Source organism: Thamnophis elegans, chromosome 1 (genome assembly GCF_009769535.1).
Source record: "Thamnophis elegans isolate rThaEle1 chromosome 1, rThaEle1.pri, whole genome shotgun sequence".
NCBI lineage: Eukaryota > Metazoa > Chordata > Lepidosauria > Squamata > Colubridae > Thamnophis > Thamnophis elegans.
Genome location: NC_045541.1, coordinates 2,036,824 through 2,061,168, shown reverse-complemented (window position 1 = coordinate 2,061,168; position 24,345 = coordinate 2,036,824). Strand labels below are relative to the sequence as shown.

The window sequence follows — 24,345 nt, the reverse complement described above, 5'->3', positions numbered from 1 at the left end:
AGGACCTCAGAGATACCCGCAAATCTCTGGGGGGGGGGGTATTAACTCCTCGTGCCAATTCCTTTCTGGATTAGCTGCGTGCTAACTGAAACTGCAGGTTGCCCCTAAGAATGGTTGAAGTGATGTCATCTGGTAAGCTGACTTTATTATTCAAGAGAGAATGTTCGCGTTAAAAACTTAAGATAACTGAAACCAAAGAACAGGGAAATTAAAAGAATTGGCTTCTTTTAATGGATTTATGGCTGGTGGTTACTTTACTTTTAAAATGCTTCAAGAAACTCCTCGACACCCTCCCCCTTCTGAATCTCCCTAAGTGGATCGTAAAATTTATTTGCTACTAACTAGCCCGTCACGATTCGACACTTTTATTACTTTACTACTTGACTTTGTTTACGATTAGATAAGATTGCCAGCCTGTAAGAGACTAAGAAATCTGTGGGGGGAAAAAAAAAAGAGCTTGCAATTTTTAACTACGACACATCATGGCGTCCCAAAATACCTCCAAGATTTCATTTCAGACTCTTTTTTCCGCATGCAAAGGACTTTTTGACTCTTATCAAACGCTGGAAAGAAAACTGGATCATCTGATTTCAAAATATGAAGTAAAAACTGAGATCGTTGAATGTTTAAATGCTCCTGAAATACAAACGGGAAATGTGAGAAATGGTGTCTGGTCTATCTCAGAGGAAGAAAGGAGGGAGGGAGCTATAAAGAAGACTCATTTAAAAAGACAGAGTGCAGGAGGAATGGAAAATCCACCCTTGAGAATTAAAATTAATTTGGAAAATTTTACAAGCCCAGGACAACATTATTATTTCATCGTTGGCATTCAGAGTCCAAAGGTGCCAAAATATCTTTGTCTGGATTTGATTATGAAAACACTTGGTAAATTTATCCAACGCGTGGCAATTGGCTGGAGAAGATCTTGCTATTGGAGAGACACTGGCTGATAGATGGAAGAACGTAATTTAAAATCTAGCTAAATCTGATTACCTTAATGTGTAATAGATATAGCTGAATAATGACTGATATGGATAGTAATATATATAATTTGGAACTGGCTGATAGACTGAAGAATACAATTGAAAACTAGTTAAACCTAATTGCTTTTTCTTGTAACAGATATAGTTGAATAATAATTGATATTGATAGTAATGTATATAATGTGGAGTTGATATGATAACTAACAATTGGAAGATTATACATAAAGAGTATTAACTATAATGATTACCACTATTCAAAAACTAAATAAAATACATACAATCAAATGTTAATCAATACGGGGAAAATGTTATAATATATGATATAATTAAATATCATGGATGTCCAGCTAAAATAGGATATGAGGATTTGATGATAATAGAGGATTTTACAAATAAGTAAATGAAATGTCAGCAGGTGTTATGGATTAATTATGTAATGCATAGCTAAGGATGAGGGATGTTTAAATAACCATAGGTAATTAAAACTGGAGGTATAATGATGTTGATATGGTAAATATTCGAGTTAAGATACTTGAATTAATATGAGTTAATGGAAGAGAAGCACCAAAGCATGTTGTAACCAGTTGATATACTTCTTTTTTATTCTCATGATAGACACCTGTGTTCTGTTTTGTTTTCCTGCTTTGTTTCTTGTCGTTTTCGTCTATTTTTGTATTATTTTTATTTTTTATTTTAATTTTTATTTTTTATCTGTCCTCCTTTTTTTTTTTTTATTCTTTCCTCTCCCACCGGTGTGGGCAGGGATTGTTCAAGATTATTACTTTCATCAATATTTCTAAATAATAATTACAGTTAAATTAAAATGGATATATAATAATGCTTTAGTTAATATGAGCTATGTTGGTTGACTGTGGAGGAGATGTACCAAAACCTATCTGTAATTGATTGATACATTTTCTACAGATGTAAAGAAAGATGTGTACCTGTTTTAAACTAAAATTAAAAAACATTTATTAAAAAAAAAACATCAGTCATTCTATGCTTCATGTCTGCTTCCCCATCAGCGGTGGGATTCACTTACCTTCCCTAATGGTTCATAAATGTGAGCATGTGCAGACGGTCACACATTATGTCAGGGTAGGTGGGTGGAGCCTCCCGCTACCGTTTCACCCAAACCCGACATAACCGGCTGAATCACCTCTGTTCCCCATCTCCCCCCAACTGCTATACTATGGATACTCATGCTTCCAAGCCTGCATATTCTCCATAAATATAATTTATATACTTATTGACAATAGTCATAATACTTCAGTTGCATTTCTATAATTCATATAAACCACTTAAATTGGAGAATATTGTGCTATTATTCAAATGAGAGTTCTGAGATAGAATTGTCTTGTAAATTTAGAGCAGAGCCAAGATTTCAGTTGGGAGCTTCAGTTCTCTCCAAAGGATACCCCTACATTTACTCATAGTCGAAGGATTAGCATATTTATTTAAAATTATAGTTTGTTCTTTACCCTGTATTTGGAGGCACTTCATTTTATGAGGAGACTTGCCTATATGCATAACGCTTCTCTGAGTGGTAGCACTCCATAATAGCTCTGCAATTTTACTGTTCTAAAAATCATTTAGGTCACTAAATTGTTTTCTCTTACCATCTCAAATCTTTGTAATTTAACAGGCAGCAAAACTGTATCTGAAACCTTGAAATCCTGTCAGGTAACAGCAAGAAACTTCTGTTTCTTTGGGTAACGAAGAATGCTTTTAATGCTTTCATAAAAAGGATCCAGGCTTTGAAAACCTTTTCAAGTCTGAATACAAATTTTGACAAAGTTTCTTTTAGAATTTTTTTTTTTTTGTATATACCTACTATATTCTCTGAAATGTCGATTCTTTCATGTGATTGATTCAGGCATATTTTAACCATCTTATCAATGTGTTGCAATGGCACATGCAAAGTTCTTCATTTAGAAAACAGAAATTCATTGCCCATGTAGCTTAGCTATAATAGTCCTGAAAACGATTTTGGATCCATATTTGATTTCAAACTGTAGAAATTAGCAGGATGATGTGGCTACAAGAAAGGAAATGTAATTTTGGGCTACAATAACAGGAATATAATTTTCAAATCAAGGAAAATATTCAACTCTCCTTTATTTTGTGTGATTGAGAACCAAACACACTATCATAAGAAGAACTGGAATAGATTGAGTGTAAAGCCATGACAATGATCAAGGGACTAAACCCAGACAAATCTTATTGTCTTCTTGATAAAGAGTTTGCCTGGATTAGTGGTTCAAGGAAATGCTATGGACATAATATAGACCACAGCCTACTTCTTAATAAGATAGAACAATGAGGAATAAAAAGTACCACTATCAGATGGATTCACAATTAGCTGAATATATAAGTCTGGAGAAGAAGAGGAACCTTGCATTTCAGTACAGGTTGTAGGCATGACTTTAATGATTCTTGTAATTATGAAAACCCCAGATAAGGCTCCCTCTTGTTATCAGCAAGAAAAAAAGGAGGAGAGTTTCATACACCTGAAAGCTGCGCTCACAAAGACCAAAAGATAAACCAAACTTTGCTTTCCTCATAGCAATGCTTCACTAAATAATGTCTGCTAAATGAAAAGTTAATTTTCAAAGCCAAAAACTACTCTCATCTTTATCTAGCAGATGCAATTCTTGTTGTATGGATTATGCAACTATATAGATTCCCCCCCCCCCCCAGTGCTGTATGTTTATATAGTCAAGACAAATCAGCCCAGGAGAGGACTTACTTAAATAAGGACAGGGCAGAGCAAGGAAGGTCCAGATACATAAATGAATCCTTCAGAGATCTGCTTCAAGCAAGGGCTTTCAGATTCTTACAGGGTTCAACTAATTCAATTGACTAGTTTCTGTGATGGGAACAACACAACATAATCCTTTGAAACATTACATGCTTAAAAACAGAAAAATCTCAATGAATTTTGTTGCAATTATTTCTAACATTCTGACATAGGGTAACTGAGATCTTCATTTCAGCATTCTATATAAATTGATCCAGCTACTATTGTAGATCATAATAAAATGATCATTTAGACGTTTTAGTTCTATTTTTCTGACGTGGTTACTCTCAGCTTAAAAAAACCCACAATATTTGCATGCACACACAAACAATCAGGAAAGAATGATCTTATGAATAAATATATATAAAGTTCCAAAAGGAAATGTAAAATTCATGCATCTAAGCCTGTTGTTTTTTTTTTGGGTAGGGGGGCAGGAAGGGGAAAGTGATATCACTGCCTAGTTTTTTCTACATATTTTTAAAGTTATATCCTCATTAAATAGAATTTAATGAGGAATTAGTAGAGAGGGAAAGGTGAATCTACAACTTAAAAAAAACATTGTAATTTTTGAATATATTCATTTATACAGGAAGCAATGAAGAGGATTTTCAAGAAATCTTTTTTTCCCTTTTTATTTTGAATTATCTGTTATTTAAATCATGTCATTGACACTAAAATATATGAAAATTAATATTGGCTGCTGTTCATTTTTTAGAGATTAGTAAAAATATTAATGATACATAAACTGCACTTTCAAAAATATATTGTTTTTCTTCCTTTATTTAATGTATGCCATCTTTTTAACTAATAGTCCAAGGATGTATATTCCTTCTCTATTCTTGACCACTATTAAGCAATTGGGCAGTAATTTTAACCACAGTTACTACTACTATAATTTGACAAAGTGGGAGTTTTGTAGTGGACTTTAAATCTTCCATGGAAAAGTATCTTTTTGCTAGATATAAAAAACAATAAATATTAAATATAATTTAGATTTTAGATAACATAACATAGAATATAATATATTTAGTTGTAGTAGATTTTATGTTAGATGTACACGATACAGTATTACATGTTAAAACTAATGCATAAATGCTATAGAAACATATAAAAATAACATAGTAGAGTTCTTAGAAGAAGGAAAAATAATTACAAATATAAACCAAGGTTATTGTTAACGAAATTACAGTATCAAATTACAAATCACAAAGCCCATACTTACAATCTGTGCTACTGTTTTTTGGAACCACAGAGAAATTGGAAGCTATAGGGTTGCGATCAATATCTTCCCACTGAATGGTGTTTGCGTAGCAAAGAAATCTGTTCTGGCCAACATACACGCCTCCATTTAAGATTTCTGTATCAAAAAGAAATAGGGAGGGGAAAACATATATTAAAGCCTTTCTGTGAAAGAAAAATAAAATGATGTTGTAAAACAACAGCAGAAAACATAGAAAGTTCCTAAGATTGTATGCATTCTCTAGTCTCTAGTCCAGTGTTTCTCAACCTTGGCAACTTGAAGATGTCTGGACTTCAAGTCCCAGAATTCCCCAGCCAGCATTCGCTGGCTGGGGAATTCTGGGACTTGAAGTCCAGACATCTTCAAGTTGCCAAGGTTGAGAAACACTGCTCTAGTCTAAGGAATCACACATTCACAGAATTAAGCCACTCCAATGATTTTTTCCCCTACTTTTTTCAGCATTCTAATTAGGACAGCCTTACATGGTACAATTCTGTTATACAATTACTAGAAGAGAAGGTATGAAACAAGAAGCTACACCTTGGACAATAATTTCATTTATTGAACATTTATTGGTGGTGTATGTGGAAGAAAAGCCACGTCTTAAGGACAGAATCAGTTGGATGGAATGGGACAACTGTTGTCTTCAGTGATTCCATTTCTCACTTTTTTGAGAGTGTCAGTTTTATATGTGGAATGCCAAACTTCTTCACTATACCTGAGGTTTAAGAGCAGAAGTTAAATGTCTAAATTAAGGACTGCATTATCAGACGGCAAGCATTGCTTTGAATTAAAATTTCCTTTTATAAGCTCTTGGACTAGAATTGGAGGACATCTGGTAAAATAAAATAAAAATTACTTCAAAGGAAGTATAACAAAGCTAAAACAAACACAAGCAACTCTGTTGAGCTTGGAGGGATTTATTACTAAGTGAGCATGCCTACAATTGTGATGCATATACCAAATAATAAATAATGAAGCAAAAACACACATTTCTAAGCAGAACAACTGGAAGCAAAAGCCTACCTCATAAATACGTGAAATACTATAACTATGTGATCCCTTTCCCCTAAGTGTTTCCCTGAGATGGATTCAGTTTCTAGACCGAATCCAAACCATTTGAGATTATAGAGACGAATACATAAAAGCAATCTCAATTTGCATTATAATTATGAACCAGGAATATTACTATCGTTAAATAGGCATTTTGAATGTTTACTGAAAAAGCTCTTAGTTATTAATACAATTTCCCTCAAAACAGTATTTTATTTGTCCACTACCATATCTAACTAAAGTTGGCTCCAATGCTACAAAATTATTATTAATAAGACACATTTTTCTGTAGGTTATATATAATGGAATTACATTTTACTTCAATGGCATTATAGTCTTTTTGGAACAAAACAGGAAGATAGCTAGAGTATGGTATCGCCCTTGAACAACTCCCCAGATTCCTCCTCAGATGTCAGCTCAGGGGAGGAGGAGCCGATTCCTGGCATGTCAGGAACTGAGTTGATTGATGGCTCGTGAATTCTCTTACGTCTGGAGTTAAGTTTGTTTGGTGGAGTCATTTTGTTTGAGCAACTTTCAATTGCTTTGTGGACTGTTGGGCCATGCATGTGAACTAATCTTGGCCTGCTCGCGGCTGGACTTAACTGGGACAGTTTTGAGTTTTGGTGAAGGTAATTGCTGGGGATTATTAATAAACTCACTAAACCACAGTTTATTCCCCGGTTCGCTGCAATGACTGCTCCCTTGGCTCAGTTGCTGCAGAAAAGATTGCAGCTCACATGGAAGTCGGTCAAGTGGCATGCCTTCGAGGTTTTGAAGAAGGCTTTTGCTACAGAAACCCATTCTTCACCATCCCGACCCGATGCAACTGTCCATGGTGGAGATGGATGCATCTGATGTCATGGTGCTGGAGGTGTTGCTACAAGCCCCCTTGAACTCAAAGCAACTCTTTCCTTGCTCTTGCTACTCATGCAAGCTCAACTCTGCTGAGCGGAATTACATGATCTGGCGGTCAATAAGGCTTTCTAGGTGTGGTTCACCACTTGGAAGGGGCTCAGCACCAAGTCAAAATGTGGTCAGATCATTGGAACTGGAGCACCCAAAATGGGTGGAGCCAATGGTCTCTTTTCTTCACCTGCTTTGATTTCCGAGGAACCTATAATCTGGGAGGCTGGAACCAGAGAGCTGATGCCTTGTCACGCAAACTGGGCTTTTATAATCACATCATATTATTGAGTTTCCCAAGCTTCTTGGGTTATTTTTCTCTTTAAGATTTCCATCCATGGTATTCTTCCCAAACTCTACGTTTGTTAAAATCAGGTCTTTTAAAGTCTAAGACACTAGTTTGATTTTGTTATATTTGCCTGTGTCTGCATTATATTGAATTCCATTATTACATGTCACTCTTCCCAAAAGCTCCTTCAACTTCATCCGCCTCTATCATTTCATCTCTATTAGTATGATGTCTGGTATAGCTGACCTTCTAGATCCCTCCTCTATCTTTTGGATGGAAGTTGTCAGGTAGGTTCATAAGGAACCTGTTCAATCTCCCATTTGATGCAGAGTTTGTTTCCCAGATTATACCAGGGTAGTTAAAATACTCTTGGGGCATGTTTCCTACATACATAGATTAACTGATTAACAGAATGTTTACCTATTTCTTCTGATTGCCTTGGTGGCCTCTAGTGTACACCTATAGCAATGTCATTCTTTTTTCCCCTTTTATTATAACCCATCTGCATTCAAGGAGGCTTGGTTTTATGCATTTCTATAGGGGTGTAATGAATTTTTACACATAATGTATCTCCACCTCCTCTTTTGTTAGATCTGTTTCTTTTGTAGGATAAGGATGAGGAGGAGGAGGAGGAGGAGGAGGAGGAGGAGGAGGAGGAGGATTGTAATTTACAGATAATGTGATGGAGCAGGACAATATTTAAATACCTGTAATTTTGAGTCAGATAAGATTCTGACTGACAATCATCCCTAATTTGAAGTAATAATTTGTCCTGCATTTTTAAAATAATATCTGAATTAGACACTTCAGTACATATTGAAACATAATTAAAGTAGCATTTTCAGAAAGTCAACATGGTGAATGAATTTCACCTCCTCAAATGCAGTCCAGTACAAAAAGAGACGATCGAAGGGGTGTAAAACTAAACATCAAAGAGCATTCTAAGATATGTACAGTACATAAAAGACATATGAACACAAATATGGGCAGTGCTTTGAACTCAGATGGATCTTTCCCCCCAAACAAATGCTATTAACCATTCATTTCCAAGGAAACTAATTATTTCCATGCTCAAGCAAAGGGAAATTTACCCATCACTTGCTTTGATATTATAGCTGTATTGTGGGACGCAGCTCTCAAGATACTGCAGAACAAGAAGTACCTCTTGCCAGCAAGTGGCCCCAGGGAATTTTGGCCCAGTTAATTATAAGTATAATCTTTATTGTCATTGTACTTAAATACAACAAAATTATTAAAACAGTTCTGAAAACATTGGCATACCACTGAAATTAAGTTTAGGAAATTTAATAGTAAAATCCACATCCCCACTTGCTTCCCTTCAGCAGCCCCTGATGTCATCAGTCATTTTTCAACATCTTCAAATTTAAAAATGTAGTTGGGTTATCTCTTTGTAGCAGCCATAATGATGCCTTCTGGCACCTTAAAGCCTAACAGACTGTCTACCTACAGTAAGTATAGCATCTTCACAGCAAATATCTTACAGTACAGTGCTACATTAACCAATAGTGAGATGTTGATGCCCTTCAGTAGACATCTGCTGTTGGCTTCCCCTCTCCAGCCACCCCGCAGGTATGAAGCAATGAAGCAATAAATGATCTTTTATTTCAAGAATCTAAATGTCAGGGTTCCAAATAGCATCCAAAGTAAAATAAGAATCCAAGGCAAAAGTTCCTCAAAATTCCAATGTATTGAACAAGCCATGTTGGCACATCTGGGAAAACCCAAATCTGAAAGTTGCCAGGTTTTCCCACCCAGTTGAAAGTTCAAGACCCTACCCCAACACCCACAAGTCTATCACATGGTCCATTCCTTCATTGCCATGAAGAAAGATTCTTCCCATCCACAGCCACCCAGATGCAAGGACAAAAGAAAGAATGTTATTATGGCTACATATCACCCAATTCTGTATAACTCTATTCTCCCACAGTAGAAAGTGTGGGAGGCCTGAAATCCAAAAGGCAAAATATAACTTCCAGGCCTGACAGGCGGCCTCCCCCCAGAAGAGAAGCATGTTCTGTAATGAGAATAATGTAGAGGGTTAACATATAAAACTAACCACTATGGAACTGCTTAACTAATTGATCAGCTTTCACATTCCAACTCTTTACCCACATAGCTTCTGACAAAGGGAACCCCTTCCAACGTACTAAATATTGCAAATGACCTCTATACAATCTGGAGTCTTGTATTTTTTTTCCACTTCATATTGTGTCTCTCCTTGTACTACTATAGGAGGAGGGGATGGATGGGTCTGAGATCTCAAACTAGACCCAATCATAGGTTTCAGCAAACTACAGTGGAAAACTGGGTGTATCTTCCCTAGAATCTGGGGAAGACTGAGCTGAACCATCACTGGGTTAATTATTTTCACTATTGGGAAAGCACCTAAGAACTTAGGCCCTAATTTCTTGCTTAGGCATCCTTAACCATATGGGCTACCCCCAGAGATCCGGACCTTGCCCACTCTCATGGCCTTCAGAAAAGCTGTTAAAACCTGGCTATTCCAACAGGCCTGGGGCTGTTGACCTCATTGTTGAGGTCCAGCCCCGATCAGATCGAGTGCATGTGTGATGTTTTTAAATTTGTCTTTATTTTTATTATTTATTTTTTCTTTTGCCTTGTAAGCCACCCGGAGTCCTTTGGGATTGGGCGGCCTATAAATTTTGCAAATAAATAAAATAAATAAATAAATATTTGGTCAATAGATAAACTTTATCTCTCACATGGAAAGGGGGTTGAAGCAAACGATACTTGTCTGCCTGTTTTTTATATTCCTCTACAGTTTCTGCCAGGGCTTTCTTTGTATTCTTCCATCTTTTTTTTTCAAAGATTATATTCCATCCATTTGGTCAACAACATTGAGGAGGGAGGCTCCCTGGGCAGTTCAGGCATAGGGACAAATTCCATGCCATTAGTAACTTGAAAGGGAGTTAATCCAGTGCTGCTACGGACCACATTGTTGTACGCCACTTCTGCGAATGGTAACAGGTCTGACCAATTATCCTGTTGGTAATCCACATAACAACGGATGTATTGTTCCACCATTGCGTTCACGCGTTCTGTGCCTCCGTTCATGTTTGGTTGGAAAGCCGAGCTAAGTCCTTCTGTGGACACGATGGACCTCAGGAACTCTCTCCAGAACTTGGCTATGAACTGGATTCCTCTGTCCCAGATGATTCTCTGGGGTACACCGTGCAGGTGCTAGACATGTTTGAGGAACAGCTTCACTAGCTTCTTCACCAACGTGAAGTGGGCTTGCTTGGAAAACAAGTCAATGACTGTCCAGATTACTGTGTTCCTCCATTGTGATTTCTTCCTTGGGGCTCGCAACTGGTTGTAGAAGTCCCAGGGATTTTCCTGGCCTCATTTTCATGATTGTACAGGTGGCACAGCTTCTTACATAGTCTTCCACTTCTGCTTTCATCTTTGGCTACATAATTGTCATCTAGCGAGGTGTAGAGTCTTCAGAAATCTGTTTCTAACAATCTATGCCTGAATTCATCTGTGTAGAGTCTAAAATAATAACTCATTTCTGGGGAGGAGGATCTTGTATCAATGGCACCATGAGAAAAGAAACCACAAACTAGATTATTTTTTTTTCATTCACACTGATGGAATTTGACATACAGATCCAGATAAGATAACCTTTAGATAAGATAACCTTTATTGTCAATTTTTTTGTGTGGGCACACCGACACATTAAAAAGGAAATTCTGTTGCCTGCTCTCAAAAGTGTACACATACATAACACATATAGATATGCTATATACACACATATGTATATACCCACACCCTAACATATAAATACATATAAATATTAATCACTGTCCATCTTGAATACATAGTGGAAAGAGGAAGCTTGAAATTGAAGGTTGATACTGTATGGAACAAAACTGTGGCTAAATCTGAATGCTCTGCTTTGGATACCATGAAGCTTCCTCCCAGAAGGTAGCAAGGAAAACAGATCGTGAAGAGGATGTGTAGGGTCCCAGACAATGCTGCAAACTTTTGTCAAGCAAAGCTTAGATGCTACATCCTGGATAGAAGGGAGTGAACCACCAATACTTTTTTCTGCCATCCTTACCACTCTCTGCATTGCCTTCCTGTCTGAAGCAGTAATGCTCCCAAACCAGACAGCAATGCAATAGGGCAGGATGTCTACAGTCCCTCTACAGAAAGTGGTAAGGACAGGGGGAGGAAGATTTACTTTTCCCATGAGACACAGAAAATGCAGACACTGCTGTCTCACTGTTGTCTTGCTTTTGAGTGACCTTGTCTTGACATACTGGGGCCTGTCAATAAGAAAATCAAGAATCCATTTGCACAAAGGAGTATTAAAGCCTAAAAGGCCCACTTTGTCTACTAGATGCTGAGGAACAATTGTATCAAATGCCGAACTGAAGTCGACAAACAGCATTCACACACAAGTGTTTCTTTCCTCCAACTTCACAAAGTTCAGATGGAGAACAGAAGATATTGCATCCTCTGTGGAGCAATTTGGAGAGTAAGCAAAGTGAAGCAAGTCAAAAGCCAAAGGGAGGCTACACACTGTCATGTCCTTAATCAGCCTGTAATATCCTTTAACTACATTTCATAATGATGGATGGACGTGCAACTGGACAGTAGCCATTGAGACCTGTAATTGTAGGCTTTTTGGGCACTGGCAAAATAATGGCTGTCTTAAAACGCAATGGGACCACTTCTTGCTGCAATGAAAGATTGAAAATATCTGCAAGAGGATAGCGAACCAAGTGAGTCAGGAGAGGGGGTCATATCTGCAACACTGGAACTCTAGGACTGACAAATTAAATCAATATGAGATGATCATTTACCTTTTAGAGATAGGACAGACTCTTATTGTTTCTTTATAAGATGGCCCAGTTTATGTAGAAAAAAAGTGTGCACTATTCGCAAAGTGTTAACATGTTATATTTCTACTTAAAACACTTGGCTAGATGGTCAGAGCATGGAATGTTGTGTCAGTAGGTGAGTAACTGTCCATTTGTGGCTTGCATCATTAAAGTGAATGGTTAGGAGATACATATAGATAAATAAACGATTGTTTGCTGCTGTCTATGCACCTTTAAGGCCATAATCTCCTGTTCCTAAAGCATCTAGCTTTATAGGCAGTTTATTGGCATAGACCAAATAAGAACAAAAAAAAAAGTTACAGGAAAAAAATGTGATTGCTTCCTGCTTCTTGACTGTTGCTATAAGAATTCTCAATCTGAAAGTATCCTTTAATTCAGACTACTTGAAATGTTTTTCTAGACTTCCAGCAACAGATAGGTTTCAGAACATGGACATGTTCTCACCATAGGATTATGCAGCCAAGCTTGTACCCATTTTAACTGATTTTTAACAACCTTTAATGTAACTATTAAAATGCAGTTTTGCAGTAGTTATTATAACAAAAGACTGTGTAAACAGAGAAATAAAGATATACCGTATATTGAAATAAATGCTTAATTTGGAAGATAATTTGCCTAAAAACTTTGCATTAAAAATCCACTTTTGTTCACAGACCAACCAAATAATAATTTAGATAAAGATATAAGGACGCTCCCATTTAGTTGCATAGAAAATTTATGTCTGGGAAAGCAGCATAGACGATTTTGAAGGAATTTAAATTCTGTTAACAAGATTTAGCTGTTTGATGCACTAATCAAGCAGGTGGTAAGGAAGAAGAGGAACTCAAACACAAAACAGGTTCATCAGTCAGAAAGGACTCAAATGTTTTATACACCAAGACACAAAGTATGAGGAATAAACAGAGTGAACTAGAAATTCAAATAAATGAGGGCAAATATGATATTGTTGCCATTATGCAAACTTGGTGGGATGAAACCCGTGAATAGAATAAAAAGCTAGAGGGATTTAAATTATTTTTAAAAACACCTAATAAAAGAGAAGGTGCACTATACATAAAAGAAATAACTACATCCCTACAGAACGAGAGCAGTACAGTGATGAAAACCATCCTGAATGCATTTGGGTCAATATAAAAAAAGGAGGGGAATGACATTACCATAGGTGTATATTATAGGATACCCAAATACAGGAAATAGATTAATTTGTTGCTAGTCAGTTAACTAATGCAGTGTTTCTCAACCTTGGCAACTTGAAGATGTCCGGACTTCAACTCCCAGAATTCCCCAGCCAGCAAATGCTGGCTGGGGAATTCTGGGAGTTGAAGTCCGGACATCTTCAAGTTGCCAAGGTTGAGAAACACTGAACTAATGTATGCAGGAAGCCCATCATAATAGAAATGGGGGTCTTTAACTACCCTGACATCAACTGGGAGACAAACTATGCATCAACCTAGCAGACAACTTTGTCTCCCAAACAGTAGAGAGGGGGACTAAGGGGTCAGCAACATTGGACTTAATTCTCACTAACAGAGATGAAATGATAATGTTGAAGTTACAGGGATCTTGGGGAGGAGTGATCATGCAATATTGGAATTCAATATTGAATTAGAGCCGAGGTGGCGCAGTGGTTAAATGCAGCACTGCAGGCTATTTCAGCTGACTGCTAGTTCGGCAGTTCGGCTGTTCAAATCTCACCAGGCTCAAGGTTGACTCAGCCTTCCATCCTTCCGAGGTGGGTGAAATGAGGACCCGGATTGTTGTTGGGGGCGATATGCTGACTCTGTAAACCCCTTAGAGAGGGCTGAAAGCCCTATGAAGCGGTATATAAGTCTAACTGCTATTTCTATTGCTATTAATTCAATATTATGCAAGAATAAGCAATAGAACAAAGTCAAACTAGAGACTTGGACTTTAAGAGAGTTGATTTCAATAAACTTAGAGAGAACTTGGGAAGGATTCCATGGATGAGAATCCTCAAGAGAAAAACAACCGAAGAAGCTTGGGAAATTTTAAAGAGTGAGATTATAAAAGCCCAGTCTAGCACAATTCCAATGAAGAAGAAAATAACACCTCTCAAAAGAAACCAGCATGGCTGCACAAAGAACTGTCTGATAATTGAAAAAACACAAAAGGACAAGAATAAAAATTAGAAAGAGGGCACACAACTAAGGCAAAATACCAGCAAATAGCCCAAGTCTGCAAAGTCAGGAAAGCTAAGGCTCAAAATGAACTAAGGCTTGTGACAAAAGTAAAGAAAAAATTTTTAAAGCTTCTTTCAACAAGTAAAAAACCAAGAAAAATGTCAAGGAAACTATTGGTCCCATTAATGGGAGAAAACGGTAAGAAGGTGACGAGCAACAGGGAGAAAGCAGAGTTGCTTAACTTGATTTTTGCAGCTGTCTTTGCACAAAAGGAAAAAAGAAACAGTCCAACTTATCAAAAAGAGTACCGTAAAAAACAGATTAGGAATACAAATTAAAACAGGCAAGAAAATGGTAAGAGGGCACCTGTCCATCCTAGACAAGTTTAAATCACCAGTATCAGATGGATTATATCACAATGTTCTGCTTAAACATGGGGCCCTATCTAACGAAATGAAACTCAATGTGGAAAAAGTAAGGTTTACATTTAGGCAAGAAAATCCCAAATGCACAGGTATGGTACAGATAGTACCTGCCCCAATGATAGTACCATAATTATGAGAAGGATCTTGGAATCCTAGTGGACAATCACTTAATTATGAGCTAGCCATGTGCTGCAGCTGCCAAAATACCAATGCAATCCTAGGCTGCATTAACAGAGGGATAGAATCAAGAGCATGTGAAGTGTTAATTCCGCTTTGTAATGCCTTGGTACAACTACACTTGGAATACTACATCAAATTTTAGTCACTACAATGTAAAAAAAGATGCTGAGACTCTAGAAAGAGTGCAGAGAAGAGCAACAAGGATAATTAGGAGCAGTGGTGGGATTCACTTAACTTCCCTACTGGTTTGCAAATGTGAGCATTGATAGGAATGGCCAGTTCTTGCTTAAGGCTTCATACTGTCTATGAATACTGAAGTAGTGTTTGATTAAGCCCAGTAGAACAATTAAAGTATACCTATAGACGGACACTTCTGAAAAAAAGTATTTTTTAAAAAACTGGGTAACAACACTGAATTCTATTCTTGGCTCACCCTTCTATAGAAAGAATATTTTTTATTGTCTTAAGTTTCCAAAGTTGCAGCCTATACTGAACATGAGTTTAAATATGAAACAATCACATCCTTATTTCTATTGCCTTCTATGTAGAAAGAATATCTGCTTGTTGATTAGGATAATTAATTAACTAACCATAACATGTACTTGTTTTAACACAACAGTAGGGGTCAGACAGATAAAACTGAATTTTTAAAAAGGCAACATGTAAAAAAATGTTAGAGTACATGTCAGGGAAACTCTTTGACATTAAACAGCATTTCACACATATAGAGTTCAACCTATCAAACTTACCTTCCGTGCACAGTAGTTACAAAAATTATAACATATTAAATATTTTAAAAAGAAATTAAAAGCCCAGCACATTTGTTAGATAAGTCCTTCACAGATTAAACTTCAGGAAATCTGATGTTTATGCAGTTTTCTTACTTATTCTCCAACTTCTGCAATTCTACATTTTGAGAACCTAATTAGCTGACAGCTTGCTCTAGAATACTAATAGAATGGCTAATTTGCTAAGGCAAATCACCCATTATATTTTGCATCAAAAATATTATAATTAGGCTTGAAAGGTTATTGATATACTTCCAGATAAGTAAGCACAGAATTAAAATTTGGAACTAATAGTAATGGCAGTTGAGGTATCCCCAAACTGACAAACTGGAACTAGAATAAAGTAATTGTTAAAACATTAGGGAATCATGCAGCCATCTAGTAAAGAAAGGAGAACATGTCTGGAAATCCTTCCACCTTCTACTGTGATTCCTTCAGTTACAGTATTCACATGTATTTTTACCATTTCTTCAAGACACTACCTCTTCAGTTTAAAAAAAGTGAACAACCACCAAAGAGATAGGGAGCACAATGATGTAACCTATCCTTAAACCAACTGAAAGAACTCCCTGGAGGAATAGTAAAGTCATACCGTGGTGTTTCTACCGTCTTTATTTCTTGTTGCTTCCTTAAATGAAAATTAGACAGACCAGTAGAGTATTTTCACATCTCACACTCATTAGAATAGAAATTCTCATTTGCTAGTTTCCATTTGATGTTATATTTTCTGACTCAAGTGCATGGATGATGATTTCAATAATGTTTACATTAAACATAATCAAATATAACTGGAAAAAGAACCCTTCCTAAAACTAGAATCATATAATCCCAGGGCAGGAAGGAACATTGGAGTTTTATAGTCCAACCCCCTGTGCAAGACAGGAGTCCTTATACCATCCCAGACAAATAAATGTTCAATCTTTTCTTGAAAACCTCCAGTGATGGAATTCACAAGTCCAGGAGGCAACTCTTCCATTGGTTAATTGTTCTCACTCTCAGGCAATTTCTCCTTAGTTCCAGGTAGGATCTCTCTTTAATTACTTCTTGACCTACTCTCACGTGCTTTGGAGAATAAATCAACTTCTCTGTGACTGCCCCTCAAGTACTGGAGACTATCATGTCGTGTCAATATTCCCTCTTTAATAGGCTCGACCTGTCTAGTTCCCTTAACCATTCATCATACAATTTAGTCTTCAACCCCTACATCATCTTCGTTGCTTTTCTCTGCAATCTTCCTAAGGTCTCAGCATCATCTTGTATCATGGTGACCTGAACTGGATGCAGTATTTCAAGTGTGGTCCTGCTAGTGCAGTATAGAGTGGTACTAGCAATTTTGATAATCTTGACGCTATCCTTCTATTAATGCAGCCTAGGAATTCATTGGCTTTGCTTCAGCACACTGCTGGTTCCTACTTGTAGTAGTTCCTAGGATACCTAGCTCCATCTCACAGGCACTACTGCTCTCAGAACCATTGAACCATATCTTTCAAAGATCCTGGGACACCAACACAATCCTAAATGACATTAACAGAGAAATGGAATCAAGATAATGTGAAATATTAGCACCACTTTATAAAGCGTCCAGCTTTGGTCACCATATTGTAAAAAAGTTGTTGAGACTCTGGAAAGAGGGAAGGAAAGCTCAACAAGGATGATTAAGGGGATGGAGACTAAAACAGTTTTGGTTTTAGAAGAAGAGTTGCAGGAATTGAATCAAGTCTAGTGAAAAGAAGGAGTAGGCTGACATGATAGCAGTGTTCCAATATCCAAGGGGCTGCCCCAAAGAAGAGGGAGCCAAGTCTCTTCTTATAAGCCTCCAAAGATTAAATACCCACAACTTCTGAAGACAAGCTGTTCCACTGGTTCATTGTTCTAACTGTTAGGAAATCTCTTATTAGTTCTAAGGTGATTCTCTCCTTGATTAGTTTCCATCCATTGTTTCCTGCTTTGCCTTCTGGTGCTTTGAAAAATTGGTTGACAGCCCCCCCTCTTCTTTGTAGAAGCCCCTCAAATATTGGAAAACTGCTTACCTCCCTCACAGGATTATTGAGTCTACAGATAGTTGATTCTGTTCTTCAAAGAATGAATCACCTATTACCAACACACATCCTTTTGAGCTCCTGGAACACTTGAAGGACCCCCTTCTCCTGATGTTTGCATGGTTTCTTCCAGGAGGAGATTATGATAATGATTGTTCACCTCCAGTTGTTGTGGGGACAGTTTTCTCATTTTTTCCCTACAAGTAGTTTGTTGCCAATGATCTCTGAAACGGAAATGAGCACCACCCCCTATAGTTGGCAACGACTAATGAACCGAAATCTGCTTGGACTTCTTTATCTTTCACCTATGCTCTCTAGTTTCTTTTCTAGCAAATGAATTCTAGAAGTGGGAATGTAATTTTATCATGGGTTTCACCCACTTCTCCTTCTGATGAGTGTTTAGTGAACTATAGTAAAATGAATAATACAGTAAGAAAGAAACAGACCAAATCAGAAATTATACTGTATCAAAAACAGCAGTATCAAGGGAAAGGGAGAAAGGATGAATACCTATGCACAGAATGCCTTGACTGGTTATAGTCTACATAAAAATAGCTATACTTCATTCTCAAAATTTAATGGTGATGCAGGAAAGTTACTCCAGCAAACCCCCACAGATACATTTTAATAAAATATTGCTACATCGTAATGGAAATTTTGGATAAAAAACCCCCAGCATGATAAATAAATTGATATCTATTAGGCCCTATAAATGTATTCATTCCCAGGACAAACCATTCTAGTGGCTTTCAGAACAATCAAAATACTTAAGTTTTTTGCTTTAGTCAAACTATTCTTGTGATTAACTATTCTACAATGATGGTTAGAAAATTGGTAACTTTCTGTCTTATGAAATTAAAAAAAATGAACACTTCAGCAGATAATTATTATTTAAACAGAAATAATCCTAAGAAAAGCTAATGTGATATAATCATACAAATATTTAAAGTACATTACAATTCATTTTGTTTACAAAATTAGAATTTTTCTTAATTCCCTTTCAACCCTGATTGATCTTTTCGCGAAAGTTGAAAACCAGTTTGAAGGATTTATACTGTAACTGTTCTCATGCCTTAGCTATGATTAATCGAGTTTGTCTGAGCATCACTTAGGAGCAATGAACTGATCTAACATGGAAAAATGATGAATGGCTGTGAATGTGCAATCATAACTTCAACAGGCGCTCTTGAGATAGCTGTAATTTATCACAAATACTTCAGATGCTGTCCTACAAATTGACAAAAATGAATCCTCCTTGTTTCATTTTGGCAGGTACATTCGATCCAGAAAGAACTTTGCTTTGCCCTCATATTTCTGTTGGCCCTCAGTCTTCACGTTGAGCTTGGTTCAGAAGCCTAGGCTTTCCTACAGCAGTCCCATGTACACAGAAGCAGATAATCACCCCCACTCCCTCCCCACACAAAAAAATAAGAGATCTCCCAGCAACTCAAGGAAAAAATCCCCACCAAAAATTCCATGGCTAATTCCTTTGCTCTATTCTGCTCTAGTTCTGCTCAAATTGTACTGTACAAGGACCAGTTGAGATCAGACATGAACCATCCACTTAGCAACTCCTAAAGCAGCTGCACATTTCCTTGGGATAGCATGGCTTTCTTCCACATCTGATGCAGGATTTGAAGAAAAAGTGTGTTTGACTTAGGGAGCCACCAATCGATGTTACCATGTGCCCTTCAGTATTCCAATTCATCGTTTTCTCTTCCAATTTTTTTTTTATTTTTTATTTTTTTAAGATTTTATTGGTAAAAAGAAAATACAACATCCATAACTTGTAACAACAATACAACTACATTCGAGATATTCCCATACTATCAAATCATTATAAACATCAAAGGTTAGGTATCTTTCCCTCCCTCTTTTCTTCCCTCCCCCCTTACTTCCTTCTCCCCTGCCTTCCCTCCTTTCTTTCTCCTTTTCTCCTTTCCTTCCCCCTCCTTTCCCTCCCTCGCTCCCCCCTCCTTCACACATACCTTCCCTGCCTCTTTCCCTCCTCCTTCCTTTTCTCTTAATCTCCCTCCTTTCCTCCCTCCTTCCCTCCTTCCTTTCAACTCTCCTTCTCTCTTTCTTTCCCTCCCTCTTTCCCTCTTTACTACCCTCTCTTCTTCCCTCCCTCCTTCCTCCCCCAGTTTCTTCTCTTTCTTCTCTCCTTCTTTCTTCCCACCTTCTTTCCCTTCTCTTCTTTTCTCTTCCTCCTCTTTCTTCCCCCTTCTTCTGCCTTTCCTATTCCTCTCCTTTCTCCTCTCCATCCTGACTTCCCTACTACCTCCTTCCCTCCCTTCTAACCTTTGTTACATTTGCATATTTTCCTCTGCTGAGGACAATCTGGTTCTCTTCCCTTTCCTTGCTTGAAGAGGCAAGGATTATACGTCTTCTCGCCTCATCTAAAATGAAGTTTGATCACTAATTTCATGCAGGTAATTATAGCGAATTTCCTATCAGCTTTTTAAAGTTTTCCCAGCATTGTAGCGTGACAAAATTGCTCGACGGTGGTTCTCGCCCCTGATACATTTCTCCTTTCGTTTATCTCTCAGTTGTTGTATATTGTTCATTTGAGTTATTGGTTTAATCGTGATAGGTTAGTTAGCTATCTCTTTTATGTCTAGGTCTTCACTGACTCATCAAGCCATTTGTATAGCTTCTCCCAGACTGTATAAAAGTCTGTGTCTTCTTTGTCATTAATTCGCATCGTCAGTCTGTTCATTTCTGCTAGTTCTAAAATTTTATTCATCACCATAGTGTTGGTGGGGGCATTTTCACTCTTCCAGCACTGTGCGTAAACAATCCTTGACGCTGTCAGAATATGGACTAGGAGGTATTGTCAGATTTGCAAATTTTTTGATCTATTATTCCTAATAAGAAAGTTTCCGGCTTAAAGCATAGTTTAATTGACAGGATTCCAATTCAGCCATCCTAGTATTTGCTTCCAATATGCTTTGGCTACCGGACACGTCCACCACATATGGTAGTACGTGCCCAGCACCGTTTTACATTTCCCGCATATGGCTGAAACTTTTGAAGACATTTTCGCCAGTCTTGTCGGTGGAAGATGCCAGCGGTAGAACATTTTATATATATTTTCTTTATAGGCCGTCGACTTTGTCAATTTTAGATTCCATTCCCAGACTCTTTCCCAGTCGTCTAGATCTATTGAGTGGCCGATGTTTTGGGCCCAGGTTACCATGACTTCGTTTACTCTTTCTGCTTCCGTTTTTCGAATCAGTAAGCAGTTGTATATTTTTGAAATTAATTTCTCATCTGGTCCAATTAAAATTTTATCTAATTCCTGGTTCTTGTTCTGGAAGCCAGGTTGTGCTAGATCGAATTTATGTTTGTTTTGAATTTGAAGATATGGCCACCAATCGATGTTGTATTTCCCTTATCAGCCAAATTTTCCCTGGGGTTTAGTTTGTTTTGGGTCGTCTAGCAACTGTTGGTAGGTAACAATTTTATCCAAGTTTTATCAATTTGGTATATCAGGGCTTCCGTCGGAGATATCCATTTAGGTAGTTGCGTATAGTATCTCCTTCTAATTTCGAGCCAGTCCTTAATCAATACCCCCCTTAAATGGTGACTACTAAAATAATTGTGGATTTTATTTCCCTCGCACCATAAATAGTTGTGCCACCCGTATTGCAGGTCGTGGCCCTCTATTGTTAAGATTCTTTTATTAGCTAACATTACCCATTCTTTTATCCACATAGTTGTTGCTGCTTGATGATATGTTTTCCATTCCGGTAATCCCATTCCCCCTTGAGTTCTTTTATCCTGCAGGTGCATATATTTTATTCTGGGCTTTTACCATTCCATATAAAGTTTCGAATCATTTTGTCCAAATCATTATAAAATTTTTCCCCTAGCTTAACCGGTGCCGTTGAAATAGGTAGAGGATTTTTGGGAGAACAATTCATTTTAATTACTGCGACTCTTCCCATCAGTGATAGTTGTAGTTTTGACCAGGTTTTTAAGTCCTTTTGGGTATTCTGTAACAACTTATCATAGTTGTCTTCTTTTATGGAAGAGCACTTCGCAGACAGCCAGATCCCTAAATACTTAATTTTTTAGTTACCTTAGTTCCATTGTTTCCTCTAGTTCTCCAATCTGGTTTTTGGGGAAATTTTTTATAATCATTTTTGTTTTTTCCTTGTTTATTTTTAAACCGGCCACACACCCAAAGTTCTCAATGTCCTTCATCAAATTCGGTCCTGAAAGTAAGGGGTCTTCCACGATAAAGACCATGTCATCCGCGAAGGCCTGTACTTTATATTGTTCTTTTTTATGGTCAGGCCCCTAATTTCCTGATTTGATCTTATCCGATTTAAAAGGACCTCTAGAGACGTAATAAATAGTAGTGGGGAGAGCGGGCACCCTTGTCTAACACCCTTTCCAATTTGTATCCTCTCCGTTAGTTCCCCATTGACTATAATATTTGCAGATTGCCGTGAATATATAGATTCTATAATCTTAATAATTTATCGCCAAATTTCATCATTTTTAGTTGAGTGATTAGAAAGTTCCAATCTAGGTTATCAAAGGCTTTCTGAGCGTCGACAAAGATTAATGCGAGTTGTTTCTCGGATCTTGTTTGATAGAATTCCAGGGTGTCCATTATTATTCTTGTATTGTTTCTAATATGTCTTTTTGGGAGAAAGCCGTTTTGATCCGAATGGATACTTTGATTTAATATTATTTTTAGTCTTTCCGCCAATATTGATACAAAGATTTTGTAATCTGCATTTAACAGGGATATGGGTCTATAATTTTGGACCTTGCTACTGTCCGCCTCTTCCTTTGGTATTAGGGTAATGTAAGCTTCCCCCCATGATTTTGGGACCCTACCATTTTGCAATGTATCATTACATAGTTCTAATAATTTGTCTTCTATGGTATTTTGAAGTTTTTTATATATTTCCGACGGGAGCCCATCCGGCCCAGGTGTTTTATTGTTTTTTTGTTTTTGAATGGCCTTTTTCAGTTCTTCTTGTGTAATTTCTTTATCGAGCATCTCTCTCATCTCCTCCGACAAGACTGGAAGCTTCTGCTTTATAAGGTATTTTCTAATGTCCTGTTCATTAATTTCGTCTTGTTTATATAGTTTCCTATAATAGTTCTGTACTATCTTTTTCTTTTCTCCTATTTCTTGTTTCAGATTCCCCTCCTCGTCATACAGTTGTTTAATAATTCTTTTGACCTTCTCCTTTCTTATTTTGTGGGCCAACCATCTCCCAGTTTTATTTGCATGTTCAAAATAATTCTGCTTCATTTTCTTAATGTTTTGTGCTATTTCCTCTTGGGAGATCAAATTTATTTGGTGTTTAATTAACTCTCCTTTTCCCCTGTGTCTACTATTTTCTGGCTCTTTCTGGGTCAGCAGTTCCGTCTCTCTTAGTTCTTTGTTCAGTGTATTAAGTTTTTCCCTGTGCATTTTGTTTCTTCTTATTATATAGGCTATGGAAATTCCCCTCACAACTGCCTTCATCGTGTCCCAAACATTTTGTATTGAGGTCTGCTCTTTACCGTTTTCTTTAAAGAAGTAGCCCAGTTCCTTTTCTATTTGTTGTACAAATTGTTTCTCTTGTAGTATGTTCTGGTTTAATGTCCACCTAGCTTTTATCCTTGCCTTCCCTTTCCATTGCCATAAGACTGGGTGATGATCGGCCCACTTGTTGGTTATTATTTCAATATTTACAGTATCCATGAGTAGCTCCGAGTTTGACCAAACCATGTCGATACGGGACCATGAATTATGTGGATGGGAGTAAAACGTGTACTGTTGCATCTTGTCATTCATTGCTCGCCAGACATCATAAAGATCTAAATCCTTCACCATATTTACATAGGCAGACGGTAGTTTCCTTCTTGTGCTTTTCTTGTGGGTACCCTTATAGTCCATCTTACCATCTGCTATAGCGTTGAAATCCCCTAGAATACATATATTTTGCCACTCTATTTCATTTATCCTCTTATATAGATTAATATAAAATCTCTCTTGTTTTTGATTTGGGGCATAGATTCCAACTAGTAAAATTTTTTCCCACCATTAATTATCTCCACCATTAATACCCTACCATCTTGTCTGCATATATTAATTTGGGGTTCAACCATTCTTTTATATACATCACAATTCCTCTTTTTCTGGTTTGTGCTGACGAGCAGAATGTTTTACCTAGTTTTGGGACAGACCAACAGGTTATTGTATTTTTCTTTAATGTGGGTTTCCTGAAGACAGATTACATCTAACTTTTGTTTCACTAGATCCAACAGTACTCGTTTTCTTTTGGAAGTTATGTTAAGACCATTTACATTAGCTGATAGTACATTCGTTTCCCATTCTTCAATTCCCTTACACGTTATTCGCTTTGAGGGCACCTTTGGATCGAGTCTCGATGGGTGACCTTGCTCTCGAATCTTCTCTGCCATATCTCTCTCGTTCTCTGGCCTCTCCTGGCCCCCGCCCCTCTGGTTGAGTTTCAATTATAGTGTCCCCCTGTCTTAAAAGTCCTTCTTTATTAAATCTCTCATCGTCTGCTAGTAAAAGTTCCTGGAATTCTTGAGCTTTCGCCAAGGTATCTATTCGGTATTTCTTTTCCCTCCATG

General features: G+C 37.3%; 1 protein-coding gene across 1 annotated transcript in view; it reads right to left on the bottom strand.

The window, feature by feature from the left end:
* Positions 1-24,345, bottom strand: part of LOC116519673 (receptor tyrosine-protein kinase erbB-4-like) — a 237,659-nt gene that overhangs the window by 135,666 nt on the left and 77,648 nt on the right. Inside the window, exon 3 of the mRNA XM_032233689.1 lies at positions 5,006-5,140. Within this exon, the coding sequence (XP_032089580.1) occupies positions 5,006-5,140 (135 nt within the window). The remainder of the gene's footprint in view (positions 1-5,005; positions 5,141-24,345) is intronic.